The 15,204-nt window shown below is 39.0% G+C and overlaps 1 protein-coding gene across 2 annotated transcripts; it reads right to left on the minus strand.

The window, feature by feature from the left end:
* Positions 1-2,632: 2,632 nt before the first annotated feature.
* Positions 2,633-13,702, minus strand: dnajc16l (DnaJ (Hsp40) homolog, subfamily C, member 16 like). Of its 2 annotated transcripts, none has more exons than XM_017450871.3 (15): positions 13,557-13,702; positions 12,701-12,896; positions 12,560-12,626; positions 12,144-12,465; positions 10,905-11,089; positions 10,570-10,674; positions 9,619-9,771; positions 9,020-9,150; positions 6,824-7,001; positions 6,469-6,651; positions 5,874-5,950; positions 5,432-5,512; positions 5,249-5,335; positions 4,947-5,117; positions 2,633-4,029 (listed from the first exon to the last, which is right to left on the minus strand). In XM_017450871.3, exons 2-15 carry the CDS (start codon positions 12,871-12,873, stop codon positions 3,657-3,659), a joined length of 2,286 nt encoding a protein of 761 aa, XP_017306360.1. In that variant the 5' UTR covers positions 12,874-12,896; positions 13,557-13,702; the 3' UTR covers positions 2,633-3,656. The 2 variants fall into 2 exon arrangements, with proteins under 2 accessions (XP_017306360.1, XP_017306361.1); XM_017450872.3 differs by having other exon boundaries at positions 13,511-13,676.
* Between the last annotated feature and the right edge of the window lie 1,502 nt (positions 13,703-15,204).

Genomic DNA, 15,204 nt, shown 5'->3' on the forward strand with positions numbered 1-15,204 from the left:
ATAGCTGAACATTCCATCAAACATACCTCAAACAAGTTAAAGGAAATTATTTTAATTCATGGCATATTTTTTCCAGATCAAGTAGAGGAAAAATAATTATGGAATCACCTTGTAATCTGCATTTATAAAACAAATACCAGCACAAGTATAAAAATGCATTTGCTGGTAGACCTTAAAAAGAATGCTCACAGACCTTAACCATGGAACTGTTGAAAGGAAACATGGTTCCAGCAAGCGAGTTGAGGAAACAAGAAGGAAATAGAAACACGGAGTGCGGTAAAAGACGTCGGTTGTTCCCAGTCAGCTGTGTCTAAAATTTGGTGTATAAATAAAATAAAAGCATAAACAAAATGGGAAGGTTATAAAAGGAAAACATACATGTAGAGTAAGGGAGACGTCAAAGCATCAGGATAGAAAACTCAAAGAAATATGCCTTGAAAAAAAGGAAATGCTCAACGAAACAAATGAACGGAAACAGGGGTCAACGTTTGAATGGGAGAAATGGGATTTACGTATAGAAAAGCCAAACGAAAACCACCACTTAAACAAAAGAAAACAAGGTTACAGTGGGCTAAAGAGAAGCAATCATGGAGTGTGGATGATTGGATGAAAGTGATATTCAGGGATGAATCACGAATCCGCATTGGCCAAAGGGATGATGCTGGAGCTTTTGTCTGGTGATGTTCTAATGAAACATATAAAGATGACTGTCTGAAGAAAACAACCGAATTTCCCAACCCATTCATGATACGTGGTTGCGTGTCAGATAAAGGACCGGGGCGACCTCAACTGTCAATGCACAGGTATACACTGAAATTTTGGACACTTTTCTGATTCCAGCGATAGAAAATAGGTTTGGTGAGGATCAAGTCCTTTTTCAAAAAGATAATGCATCTTGCCACGGAGCAAAGAGTGTTAAAGCTTTTCTTCAGGAAAGGCAGATTAACTCAATGACATGACCAGCAAACAGTCCGGATCTCAATCCCATTGAAAATTTATTGTGGAAATTTAGAAAATTAGTCCATGACAAGGCTCCATCCTGCAAAGCTGATCCGTCAACCGCTATTCAAGAAAGTTGGAACCGGCTTGACGGAGAATATTGTTTTTTCGTTAGTGAAGTCCATGCCTCAAAGAATTCAGGCCCTTATAAAAGCCGGAGGAGGAGCAACAAACTACTAATTGTGATTTTTTTGTTGTTGTTGATCGAATGATTCCATAATTTGTTCCTCTACTTGATCCGGAGGGGGAAAAAAGGTGCCATTAATTAAAATAATTTGTTTGAGGTATGTGTCATGAAGCCAGAATGTTCAGCTATTAAACAAAAATTGTTTTGTGTCAAATCTGTGATTTGTTTATTTGCTAAAAATAAAAAAAAATAAGTCAAAAATCCAGGTGAGCATCCTCTAAGTGTGGTGATTCATCATTTTTGCAGGGGTTGTATTAGTCATAGACACCTAAACATAATTCAACAAAAAAAACTAAATGGCAATACATAATGAAATGACAATACAAACAAAGAAAACAGGGACACCAAAACCAAAACATGACAGCAGTTATAGTTGTAGACAGCAGTTACAGATCTGACCCATAATTTGCCAGATATACTGTATGTATGGTCTATTACATGCTTATATATGTTACTGACAAGGATGCACTAGATCAGGGGTTCCCAAGCTTTTCCAGGCAAGGCCCCCAAATGGCATTAACATTTGACCGAGGCCCCCCTTTTGCAAGATATCTTTAAAACACATTAAAAATACAGACTTCTGAATATATCCCCCTTTTTTATATTAACAATTACATCTTCCATCACATTACATTAGGAATTGATTGTGTGTGTGTGGTTGTCCGAGAGTGAGAAAGAGAAAAAACACTAGTGGGAGGGATGGGCTTGGTGGCGCCTATCAAATTGTTGAGGCCCCCCTGGCGCCCCCTGGCGGCCACCACTTTGAAAACCACTGCACTAGATGGTTGCAGTAAGGAATAAAACAATTAGGATATACTGTTAGAGGAAAATAATCAACAACAGGGTGGTCTGATGCACCCAGGCACCAAGCGTTTCTTTTAGCATCGCCCGAAGTGATACTAATGCTGTGGAATGTCTGTGAAAATAGTTAGTTCATGTTATCACTTACCTTATAGCAAATATAAACAGTCATTCCACCAGTCACCAGTCTTTTTTCCCCCCTTCTTGTATAAGTTACAAAGCACTGACACCGGAGACTCCTTCCATAAAATGTTAAGTAAACACCTCTGCACGTCTCCATAATCAGTTATTTTACATAAAATTAAAAAAAAAAAAAAAAAAAAAAATCAATCAACACCTTCTGACCAATCAAAATCAGGAATTCACCAGCGCTGTGGTATACTACTAAAATAAAGATACAGCCTGTATTTTATAATGTTTGTGTAAGGTTTATTTAAGTTAAACATTATGAATAAGACATGGAACAAACAAACAATGAGACATCTTATAAATTAAATATCTTCCTTTAAATAATGGTATCAGCTAACAAAAACTTTTGAGGTCAGGACGCTAAAATTTAAATTTATATTTGAGAAGAGGATCAATAGTTAAATGCAGTACAAGAAACCGTGTCACACACTTGTGTTCAGTTATTTTTGTATGATGATGATGATGATGATGATGATAATGTTTTAAGCATGGGAAAATGTAAAAGTGAGAAAAAGTGAGAAGTTTTACACGGTCCAGGAGGTGAAAGCTAAAGAAAAACGCAACATGCCAGAAGTCAAAGCAAAACATGGCAACTATGAGGTTCTTTTTTCCTCCCTCATGCAAGCAAACACATTTCACGATCACACACACTCATAAATGGAGAAGTAATAGTGCTTTGAACAGGATTTTCTTGGTTATATAGCTTTGTTCAACCAGAAGCACATACATCAGCTGAAAACAAGGTTACAGCTTTTCACCGGCTGTGGATTAAAAATGCTACAAACACACTGGACATTTCTGTTACTTAAGTTATTAATGCACTCAGTAGTAAAAGATGCTCAAGCCAGGTATTATTAGCAACATTAAAGTTCTTAGGAAAATAATGGACAGATCATTTATATACTCTACATTTAGATTTAAGATCTAAAACAGCATTTGTGGGCAAAATGAAATCATTTCCAGCACACAAAGTGCAGTCATTTCCTAGAGTAATAATATATCCCAAAATAATATTCCAAAAGTGGTCTATGTTTGTTACATAGCTCATACAATAAACAGGTGGTACCTGATCCTAGAACAACTCTGTCATTATATGTATATGCGCTTCCATTCTGACAGTATTTAACCTTTTCCTTGTCTGTGCATGAACCGATCTGTGAGTGTTCCTACAGCATAAATCAGCAGCTAAAATAAAGTCGCCCCCCCAAAAAATAACATGGTTGGTAGTGCAACCCCTGCTGGCAGCAAAAAGCATGTGCCTGGTGCTGCCATGGGGAAATAAAACTCAGACAGTGCATAATCCAGAATGTTCTGCGTAAGTACATTTTCTAATCAAGCCTCACATACTATACACAGCCTGTACCTGCGGTCAACTCCCTGTCAAACATCAATAACTCCTGCTTTCAATTTTACACAAAAGCCACGAAGTGGAGTCCAGACCTGATATTTAAGAGATTCCCACAAGGTTTCAAACCCACCTCTATTTTTTAGGGGTTGTGGTGTGCAGATCAGGCCAGGCAGGAACGTGGTGCCTGGGCAGCGTGCCCTCTGTCAGCTTCTCCATCCATACGTTCAGCTGGTCCAGCTTCTGATGGAGAAGTACATTGTCATCCTCGTCCTTGGTGAACGAGGGCCTGAACGGGGAGGTGAGCTTGGGCCTGAAAAGGCAAAAGTACTTTTTATGGCCATTAAGGGCTAGCACATGAGCGGTGTAGTCTGGTTTACAGGAGGACGTGCTCTCTTCTTCCTCGTCATCTGAAAGCAGCCTGGCAGAGGGTGCCAGCTGCAGGAGGGAGTCCATCCACTGACTGTGCTTGTCAGTATTTAAGAAGGAGTAATGAAGAGTCTGATATCTGGAGAAAAAAAAAAGGCACACAATTAGGATTGGAAATATGTTATGAAATGTAAATGTTCCATGTAAATAACTAAACATTACATTTAAATAAGAAAAGGAGCACAAGAGGTACAAGCGGTTCAAATCTTTCATTTCCCAATGTTCAAAGGTAAAACAGTGACCCAAAAAAACAACAACAAAAAAGTAAAACGGCTGACTGATACCATTGTGAAGTTCAATACTGTTCCTTTGGCTTTTCCAGCTTTAGGTTTTAGGAGCGGTAAAATTTCCAGGCAATAATAACGTGAGGAAAAATCTGCACAGACATTATTTTCTTTTCAACCCATTCTGCCAAAAGAAAATTCTGTACATCACCAGCAGAAAATCAATCCAAAAATGAAAGAATATGTTTCAACAATGAAATGTTCAACAATGAAATGTTTGTGCATTCCTCTGGAAAAATTTTACTACGGGGCAATTTCTCCCACTTCTACATTTCTTACTCAAGTACGCTGCAGTTACTCCTCGGATTTTTCTTCACCTGTTTACACCACCAGTTAAAGGTGTAGACACATTCATTCTTTATTTTTATTTTTGTAACCCCCCACAGTTTATAATAAAGTCATTAAAAACTCTGGAGCAACACAAATGGAACTATGGGAATTATGTTGTCATAAAAAATCCAAAACAGATAAAAATAATTTAGCATCTGCAAAGTAGATGCCCTTTTTGCCTAGAATTTCCAGAAATGTATTATTGGCATTTTCTCAACCGAGTTCTTGAGGAATTTCCCTGAGATGCTGTTTAAACAGTATTAAAGGAGCTCCCACCTCCACTGGACTCTTATTGGCTGCTTTCGGCATTTTTCGGCATTATAATTAAATCTATAAACACACACACACATAAATGTGAACTTGTGAAACGTGCGAGCCTCACCCTGAGAACGAGTACACTTCTTTGGCAAAACTCTTCAGAAGGACCTGTTTGGACGCGTCCGTGAGCACCAGCACCACGTTGATGTGTCCCGGCTTTAATTTGACCAGATTGCTGGTGTAGGTCATGTCGGTCAACTCCGTCACTTCCACAAAGTTCTTCTTCGAAGGACGACTGAAAGAAAAAACACTTGGATACTTGGTTATAAAATCCTCACGTGCGCAATTTGTGCAGTAGAAATTGTTTGTTTCGTTCGACTGAAGCTATTTTCATTTGAAGTATAGGATGATCAAATTCTATCGCACCTGGATGTGTTTTCTGTATCCGAAGAGCTCCCTGGCGTCTTCGGGGATTCTTTAGCCTTACGCTTGGCTGTTCTTTCCTCTGGGTCACTGCAAATTGGTTGAGTTTTAAAGCGAAGTCAAGGCCAAGCTACACCGCGGTGAGTCAAACTCGTAATGATGTCCCAAGTGTGTTTCAGCTCCTACCTGAAAGCCTGAATGATGACGGTGCCAAACAGGATAAAAAGAGCAGAGAAGACCAATGATACGATGGGCATCACCTCTTGCCTGGGGGGAGACAGAGAATCTAATTTGAGTGTTTCGCAGTAAAAAGAGCCTGCACCCTAAATTTTAAGGCACTCAAACAGGAAGCTTCCTTCCGTCTGTTCAGAAGAAGCTGAAGAAGAAGAGTTAGCAGGTTTCATCATACACCTTACTATTATGAATGGAAATTCACCTGAATAGAAACTAAATGCTGAAAGAACCTTAAGGTCACTATATGTCACACTATAGACATTAGTACAGCTCTACATTAAGGAATCAAATCTCTTCTATAAATTTAACCTCAGGTACTGTTTGGGGGGAAAAAAAAAAATCAGTTGCTACAGGTGAGAAAGAAAGAGTGACTCCTGAAACTTCTCACACTTACCAGTTTGAGTAGAGAAGGTCAAAGTAGGCTTGAGAAAGGTAATCACAGGCAGCGTTCAACCACCGAATTAGAAACATCTGGAATGGAGGAAATGAGAATGAAAAACGAGGTCACAGATTGGGTAGTCTGGGACAGTTGTATCCGGTTAGACATTGTTTACGCTGTAGAACAAATCCGAATTATTTCTTAATTGCATATTATAAGTGCCTCAAGTAAGCGTGATGTTTATTCAGGCTGTATTTGGATTTGCGTGGATATACAGATTTGTTGTTATCCAAGGAATCAGATGCGGATATGTCCTGAATTGGGCAGGGCAGACGAATGTTAGGTGGCTGGCTTGCAACACAGAGATTTAGTTGCAGATTATGTTTCACGTGGGTGCGTCCAATCGTGTACAACTAAAGAGGCTGGTTTACGCCACATTATACTCATCTCTTTTTTGACAAACTTTCCGGCATGAATTGCACATTGGGTAAGCGTAAGAGACTGGATCAAATCTCTGAGCTTTATCAGTATTGCAGGTCTAAATCCTGCATGGTATCCCTGGAGCAAGCTATTTGTTTCAGCATGATTGGCAGAGGGCTGACAGACTCACTGAGGCGAGCTCGTTGTTGAGTTCAGGCAGCATGGCGTCAAAGGTTAGAAAGGTCGGGTCTCTCTGAAGGAGCTCCAGCTGCTCGTGGAGGCGGTGCTTATCGTCATCGCTTCCGTTCCAGCCGTCTGTCACTGTCCGGTACTGCACTTTTCCGGCGGCATTCCGCCTTTCCAGAATGATCACCTGTTAGTCGTTCGAGACGAACACATACGGAGATACACACGGACAGACGTAAAAACATGACGTGAAGAAGAATAGTCAACCTGAATTTTGACTAGAAAACAGACTGAAAATTAAGTGTCGTATAACTGAAGCACTGAAACAGGGTGTGTGTGTGTGTGTGTGTATCTCTGACCTGGGGAGGACTCATGTCTTCCTTTTTGAGCAGCGTATCACAGAGAGGCTGCTGCTGCCTCTGATAGACGTAGGCGAATCTCACCACCTCTTTAGTGTTAGAAGAAGCAAAGTCAAAGAAGGCATCGTTCGCAGACACAAATGTCTCATCCTCCCCAGTGATGAGCAAGACACAGTATCTGAGAGGATAAAAGAACACAATCTCCTTAGAGATGTTTTTCAAAAGTTTTTAACAAGTCATTTCATAATTTCACTAGTTTGAAGTGGAATTGCGTCCGTTGCGGGAGCGGCTGAGAAGGGTGCGCTGTCATTATACAGTACGAGAGTATGGGGTAAGAATTGTTTCATAATTCCAAATAAATAGATTACGATCCACAAATAAATGTAGTGAGATTTACAAAAATTCAACAAATTCACAAATTCATTGAATGAGATCCACAAATATATGTTAGTAGTTTCACAAAAATAAATTAAATTGATTAATAAATAAAAATGAGATTTGCAAATTTAAAAAAAAAACCCTCTGCCTTGCATTTGTGGATCACGTCCAGTGCGTTTGTGGATCGCTGCACGCATTTGTGGATTTTGAGACAGTTCTAGCGTCAAGAGTACACACAAATGCACAAATAGTTGGACTCCGCCCACCGTCTACTCAAGCCAGTCGGATAACCGCCACATTGCACTGACCAATCGTAGCATGTTCTCACGCCAACCTATCACGTTTTGTTTTACAATCGGGACAGGAACATATTCCTATAGGAGTCATATTGCACCAAAATCGCGTATGTAATCTAACAGCATTAACCAGCAACGTTATGGGTCATAAATGCACTGTTATTATAGATGAGTAGTTTGATGGTTTAGTAATGATTGATTCACTGATTCAGTAAGGATTCGTTAGACTGATTCAAACCGGTCACTCCTAAGGTTCCTCAGACTTTCAGCACGGTTCATTTAGAGAATGTAATCATAAGCCCGTGAAATGGATGACACTGGTCATGCTGTGTTTTGGCAGGCTGCCTGTGAGGACATTTTCTTGCCAATGTCATCTTTTCCCGATACACAGTCTTTTAATCTCACCACTCTCAAGTTACTGCAAAATCACAACTGGGGTTTCAGCGTGGATTCGGCAGTGATGCAGGAAACACTGGTGAAAACACATATGTTTCCTTAAAATAAAGAATTTACGACCCATAATGTTACTTGTTTTCTTTAAGATGTTGTTACAATGATGCTGTTAGCTGTTTAGAAACACTCTCCAGTCGTCATTCCACCTGATCGGCCATGTTGGAGAGCCTTCATAATATGTGATTTGACACTGTTCCTGTCCTGATTTTAAAACAAAACGTAATTGGTTGGAATCAGAACGTGCTATGATTGGTCAGTGCAATGTGGCCGTTGCATTGTGTGACCCACAAATGCACTGGACGTGATCCACAAATGTATGCCAGGCAGAGTTGTGTTTATGACAGAAAAACATATTTGTAATTTTATTTATTAATTTGACTGATTTAATTATTAATTTGGTCAATTTAATTTCTTTTTGTGAAACTACTACATATATTTGTGGACCTCATTCAATGCATTTGTGAATTTGTTACATTTTTTGTAAATCTCAATACATTTATTTGTGGATCGTAATCTATGTGGAATTATGAAACAATTCTAACCACATACGAGACCGTCCTCTAGAGGCGAAACAAAAGCTCACAAATTTTGTCGTGTTATTTGAAGTGTTTTTTTGTTTTTTGTTTTTAATTAATTTTGGATATCTCCATTTTTATTTTTTGGTTCAGTTTGGATGTATATCATAGTTATTTCATTAAAAAAGGTACATTTTCATGGTACTGATTATTTTTTAAATAAAGGTCATCAATATTTTACTATCAGTGTTATGTTTTCATTCAGTATGAATTTTAAAAACGGTTGACGGTTTAAAAACAGTATGAATTTTTAATCGGTTATCGGCAGGTACCGCCCAACTTTGTCATCGGTAAAATCCTTTAAATCGGTCGACCGCTACTCCACAAGACCGAAAAGTCTTTTAAAAACGACATGCATCAGCGAGGCTGTGAAATTCTTCACAAGGTTCAGCATTCAGAGGCCAGTGTTTTTGGATACAGCAGACGGAGGATTTGTTATACAGTATAAAATCCTCTAAACCCAGAGAACAAACAGAAGAAGCAGGATTTCTTACTTCCGTCGGCGGTGGAACTGTTTGACTGGACACAGCTCGTCAAAAAGCTTCTGATTTACAAGTCGTGGCACCAGCAGGAAACGGTTGCTAGAGACAAACTCATCAATGGTCTGCTTTTTCATTCCCCTGGACTGAGTGTACAAAAACCAGAAAGCTTTGCTTAAAAAAAGTGTATAAAGTGTCAGGACAATTTTACATCTACAGTGAAAAAAATTATTTATCTGCACTGGGATATTTACCAATGTATTAAGTACACCTACCTTATACCATGGATACTCATTAACCATTTTATGAGCTGCAAGTATAACATGGGTATACACTTTTTACCGACTTAATGCCAATGTTGTATTATCAGTATCTGATTACTGGAACCTAAAAGAGTTAACCAATTATTTGACTTACAAATAATTGCAGCTGTATGGTGTAAGGTAGGTGTCCCTAATAAACTGGCAACTCAGCGTAAATGGCTGCTTATATGTATGCATCTAAATCGCATTAGGCCTGAATTGCAGGAGATAATCATTTTAAATTGTGGCTACGACAAGGAGAAATGCCTCCTGGGTAAATGTACGAGTTGACATTTAGACGGTGCTCATTACCTGTATGGCGTCTGCAGGTTTCTCAGTGTTCTCTTTAAACAGCAACATGGTGGGAGCATACATGTTGATGTTGAACTGCTGCTGGATACGCGTGGTCTCGCTATGATCTACGTACCCAAACCGCACAAAGTCCCGATATGCGAACGCAGAGAGCTACAAGCAGAGCAACACAATAGGGGTTTCTGTTTCCTGCCCACAAACAGTAACATGTATACTCAAGCTGCAACAATTAGTCAACAAAACTGACTACGCTGCTGCTGATTTATTGAACCAGGAGCAAAGGCCTGTTATAATGTAAAACTGCACAGCCCTCCAATTCCAATTCAATAACTAAAATGGGAAAGCTGTAATTTTCTCTTAAATTAAAAAAGAAAGAAATAACACAGAGTGATGCACACCTTATAGAGAAGCGTGTCGATGACGCACAAACATATAAACCAAAAGAAGAATAGACTAAATTTTAAGACTTACTGTTTAAGAAATAGAGTAAATGTCATTAGCCTCATATTATATAATGTTTTGTGGAAGGTATTTGATGTGTTTATGACGGCCGAAGAATAGTCAAAGTAGTAAAACGAGAAATACTAGAGTAGAAACCTTATAGTTTAATGAGATCGATTAGGTTTAGCAAGTTCGATTTTGGCTGTTCAAATTAACCATGAGATCGTGTGTCTAGGTGTAGGCTACTTATCATAAACCTAATCCATTTGCCTCTGTTTTTTTGTCATTATATATATATATATATATATATATATATATATATATATATATACACATACACACACACACACACTATATATATATGAGTGACAGAATATACAATTATAAAAAATAATCATTCATAATCACTGTACTGAGCCCTGATGAGTATATTTGCACATTTAACACTTAATGATTTAATAATTTACTATAAGAGTACATATTTCACATTTAAAAAATAGCATTTTATACCTTGTAAAGGAATGGTGCTGAAGCAGCGGCGTCAAAGAGTAGGACGCTGGGTTTGTTCTCTTCCCGCCAACTGTTCAAAAACTGTATATAGTTATCATCTGTCACCTGAATAAAAAAAAAAAAAAAATTAAAAAGGCATCAAAATCATCATTTTATGTTTGATATTTAAGAATTTCGAGCAGCATATATAAACGAATTACAATGTTACACTTGTAATAACTACCATGATAATGGAGTCAACACAACACACTTTGTATATCTCACACCAGCATTTCCAACGTCATACATGTCACATACTTATGCTTACGTTCCAACGTACAAGTTTTCCATCTAACCTTTTCTACTAGCTTATGTGGCAGCAAGCTTTCCATAAAATGCCTCAGGTTCTCTTGGGACACAGCGTTGTGGAAGGAGGTGACTCTGCCGTTGATGAGCCCCAGAATAGAGGGGGCGCCACGAGCCCCGAGGTGATGAGCTAACCGCTTCTCATAACCAATATCCACGACGCCAATTCCCACACCTAAAACCAAAGAAGAGCAGAATGGATAAATAAACATACATTCAGCTTTTAAAAAAACTCAGAGGCCTCAACACATAAAAAAAAAAAAACTCTTCCTAAAGGCACAGTAGACAATTTTGAAGGTTAAATGAAGCAACTATTCTGAAACTCAAAATGTAACCAAATCCAAAGAGAGGCTTTGTGAATTAACTGGCAACATGATTTACAGGTGAACGCCTCCTGGTTCTGATTGGTTGGATGTTGGTCCAGATCATATCATTTGTTTATTGTGAGTCTAAAATACCACTGAGATTTCTCGCCTAAGATGAGGTTTTATTAAATCCAAATATTATAAAAGCTTTTAAGCCTATGCTGCCTATCATATAATTTTACATAAAGAATAACACACGTTTAGGGTGCACTGTTCTAAGAAAATAATCCACTTTAGAGTGGTGTGATGCACCCAAAACACTAAGCGGAGCTAATGTTCCCACCCCAAAAGTGGATTATTTTACCAATGATTGCACGTTTTACTTTGCTCATGAATGACACACAGTCTGCAGTTACGTTTAATATTGTATAACATTCATGAGACATGAGAAAAGTTAGTTGCTATCATCATTTACATTATAACAGCTATAAACGGTGATTCCACTATCAGCCTCTCTTCTGCTCTCTCTCAAAGTCGATAAGTTCATTTTTTAAAAAAACCCTACAGCTAGTCATATTATAGAGAAACCTGACAGCACAAAGCTGTGAAAACTTACTGATAGTTACAAAGAACTGACACTGGAGACTCCTTCCATAAATAAATAAATAAATAAATATTCAATAAACAGCTGCTTACGAAAAACAGCTGCATCAAAGATTATACGTGTCACGTTGTTAAATAACGTGTTGCTTTTAAAAAAGCTGTTTATTATTATTCTTAGTTTATGTATAACCTATTATTTGAATTACAGCAGGCACTACTGTCAGCGCTGCCGTTATAGAAAATGAATCAACAGCCTCTGACCAATCAGTGGTATAATCACAGACAGCGATAATTTTCCATGACATTTTCTACAACACCCACCCAGTGGCTCCAGGTCCTGAATCGCTTCCTTCCAAACGGGCTCAATATGAATGCAGCTGAAACACCACTCTGAGGTAATCTTAATCAGGTAGGGCCTTTTAAAGCTATCCGGCACCACTACGTTCATAAACTTCTCATACTGAAGCAGGTGCTTGCTGTCTGTGAAATCTCGAGTCGACTGGGTGAACCGAAAGAACGACTGATCGAAGTAAAAACTGTCATGGAAGTGGCGGAAACCGTGCGGTGCCTGGTGGTGCTGCTGGTTCTCGTCTGTCTGGCCGAATTGATCGTAGTTAGCTCTGCGATCCTCACTCGACAGGATCTGTGGAAAACAAGACGGGTTCGAGGAAACAGCCACAGCGACAACACTAAGAAGCTTCGGATTTTAAGACGAAATGAAAAAGTCGTTAACCTACCTCGTAGGATTTAGTAATCTTGATAAACATGTCCTCTGCACTCGGATCTTTGTTCTTGTCTGGATGCCTATCGTAAAGCACAACGCGTTCAGCATAAGCATTATTAGGTGAACATGTTCATGCCTCCTCAGGATTACTCACCACTCCTTGACGAGCTGCTTGTAAGCCTTCCTGATTTCAGTCTGACTGGCGTGCCGGGACACTCCGAGCACGCTGTACGGATTGAACTCGGAAGCCGACGCGTTTCCCAAAACGAGCAGGAGTACAGCCAGACAGATCAGACAGCCCAGGAAGGGCTTGGAGAGCGCACCCATCTTCTCAGACTCAGACAGGCTGCCTACAGACAGAGGGCGAAAAAGAAAAATTAAATCACGTGTCGTGTGAACCGATGAAGTAAAGAATCTCAGTGGTGTGAAACAGAAGTGAAAGCACCCCTAAACACACTCAAAAAACAAAACAAAACAAAACGAAACGAAACAAAAAATACAGACCCAGAGCGAGCTGGTCAAACTGGTAGACCATTTTCCCCAGTTTCCTTATACATTTTTGAGAGGAATTAGAAAACATTTATAAGGAAGGTGGAAAAGAACTGACCAGCTCTCAAAGATGGTCTACCAGTTTGACCATCTCAGCCTGTCTCGGCAGCTGGTCAGATTAAACTGGGGTTTTCAGCAAGAATGATAGACAGTACAACCAAAAACACACTAACTGTAGGGTGGACTGACTTTTGAAACATCCCCCCCAAAATAAAATCTGAGAAATAAAACTCAAGGCCAGTGTCGAAGAGAGGAAAGGTTCTGATTAATCCAAAGAGTACATATAGCGAATGTACACTTATAAAGAACAAGCTGGGAAACTGGCCAGCAAGCTAATCTAGCCGGCTAGTAACTGCTCAGGAGTAATGCTAAAGCTTTAGCATGGCTGCTAAAGAGAAATGTAATACAAACTCACAGCGCGATACCAGACGCTCTTAGATACAAAAAAAAGGACTACTCACAAAACCTTAAATTGACCTATCTGCATAAAAACATATACTCGATGACAAGCTCCATAGGAAGGAATGGTTGCTAGGCTAGCATTTTCAACTCCCACTAGCACTTCCGGTTCCACTGAATGGTGACATAATAGTTAAAAGACCTGAGTACTGAGCTGTCTGAAAGAATGACTCGGCTCACACGGTGCTTTTAAACATAAAATATACACAGTAAATATATTCAAGTAAACATCAGTAAATAAGGAGTACTTTTGGATACTATACCAGCATACAGTACTATATAATACCATACAGTAGCATACTCATTCATTACACCTGTTGTTTTCTAGATATGACACAAAATCATGTGTTTTTGTTTTTTTCTTTGTCAGTGTGATTCATTAGGTTAGGTTTGTTTTCCAGAGCTTTTCTGTTTGTATTTGTATTCTTTTGTATGGCTTTTTTTTTTAAAGTACAGTATTTTGTGTTTTTCTAAATTCTTTTAGTATAGTATACTCTGCATAAGGACACATAAAACAACCTGTAGAATGGGGCACTTTGGGGTGGGGCTACATGTGTCGCCCCGCCCTTACCTGGTTTTGTTGGTTAGTGGCAATGTAGTGAAGTCGATGCCTACCCTTAATTCTAACCCTAAACATAACCCATAACTCATTCTACAAGTCTACTTCTGAGCTAAACCATGCAAATTTATTCAGAGTTGTACTTTAGTGCAGCGTGAATTTCATCCCAGGTTTTACATCATTATTATGATATGTGTATTTCTATTTTATTTCTTATCAGCATGGTTTAAAGTAAATTGTCTGTGGTATGAAGCGCAGAATTATTTGTTACAAAGAGCCAAATGCTCTCTCTTGCACCTTGCTTCTCTCGAATTTTTCATCATAATAACTATCATTGCTTTGTTAAGGACCCTCTTTTTAGAGCTTGTTTTTTTACTACTCGACCTTCATTATGTGAATCGATCACTCGTTATGACTCTTTTGCAGTGTTTTGTGTGGTGTTTTAATTTATGATTGAATGTGTCTGTTTTAAAATATTGCATATATTTTACTTTTATTTAGCTGTTTCTGTATTTGCCAATTAGCTTATAATCCCTAGTTGAGCTTCACTGTTATTCTTACAACACAATGATTTTCTTTTAGGTATACAGGGAACAGCCATAACATTTAAACAGTTCTGATGCTCACATTCCCATTGTAGGCACTTTTGCGGTGGACAGGGGTCAGCATGGGCACTCTGTGACTACACAATACGCAGCAAGCTGTGATGCACTGTGTGTTATGACACCTTTCTATCATAGCCAGCATGCACTTTTTCAGTAATTTGTGCTACAGTAGCTCTTCTGTGGCATTGGACCAGACAGACCACGCACATCAATGTGCCTTGGACTTGAACCATGAACCTGTCAACCATGAACCTGTCGTTGGTTCACCGGTTGTCCTTCCTTGGAGCACTTTTGGTAGATACTAACCACTGCACATGGGGAATACCCCACAACACCAGGCGTTTTGTAGAAGCTCTGACCCAGTCGTCTAACCATCACAAGTTGGCCCTCATCAAAGTCACTGAGATCCTTACGCTTGTAAATTTTTCCTGTTTCCAACACATCATCTTCGAAAACTTACTGTTCACTTCCTGCCTAATGTATCCC

The sequence above is a fragment of the Ictalurus punctatus genome, chromosome 21 (genome assembly GCF_001660625.3).
Source record: "Ictalurus punctatus breed USDA103 chromosome 21, Coco_2.0, whole genome shotgun sequence".
Taxonomy (NCBI): domain Eukaryota; kingdom Metazoa; phylum Chordata; class Actinopteri; order Siluriformes; family Ictaluridae; genus Ictalurus; species Ictalurus punctatus.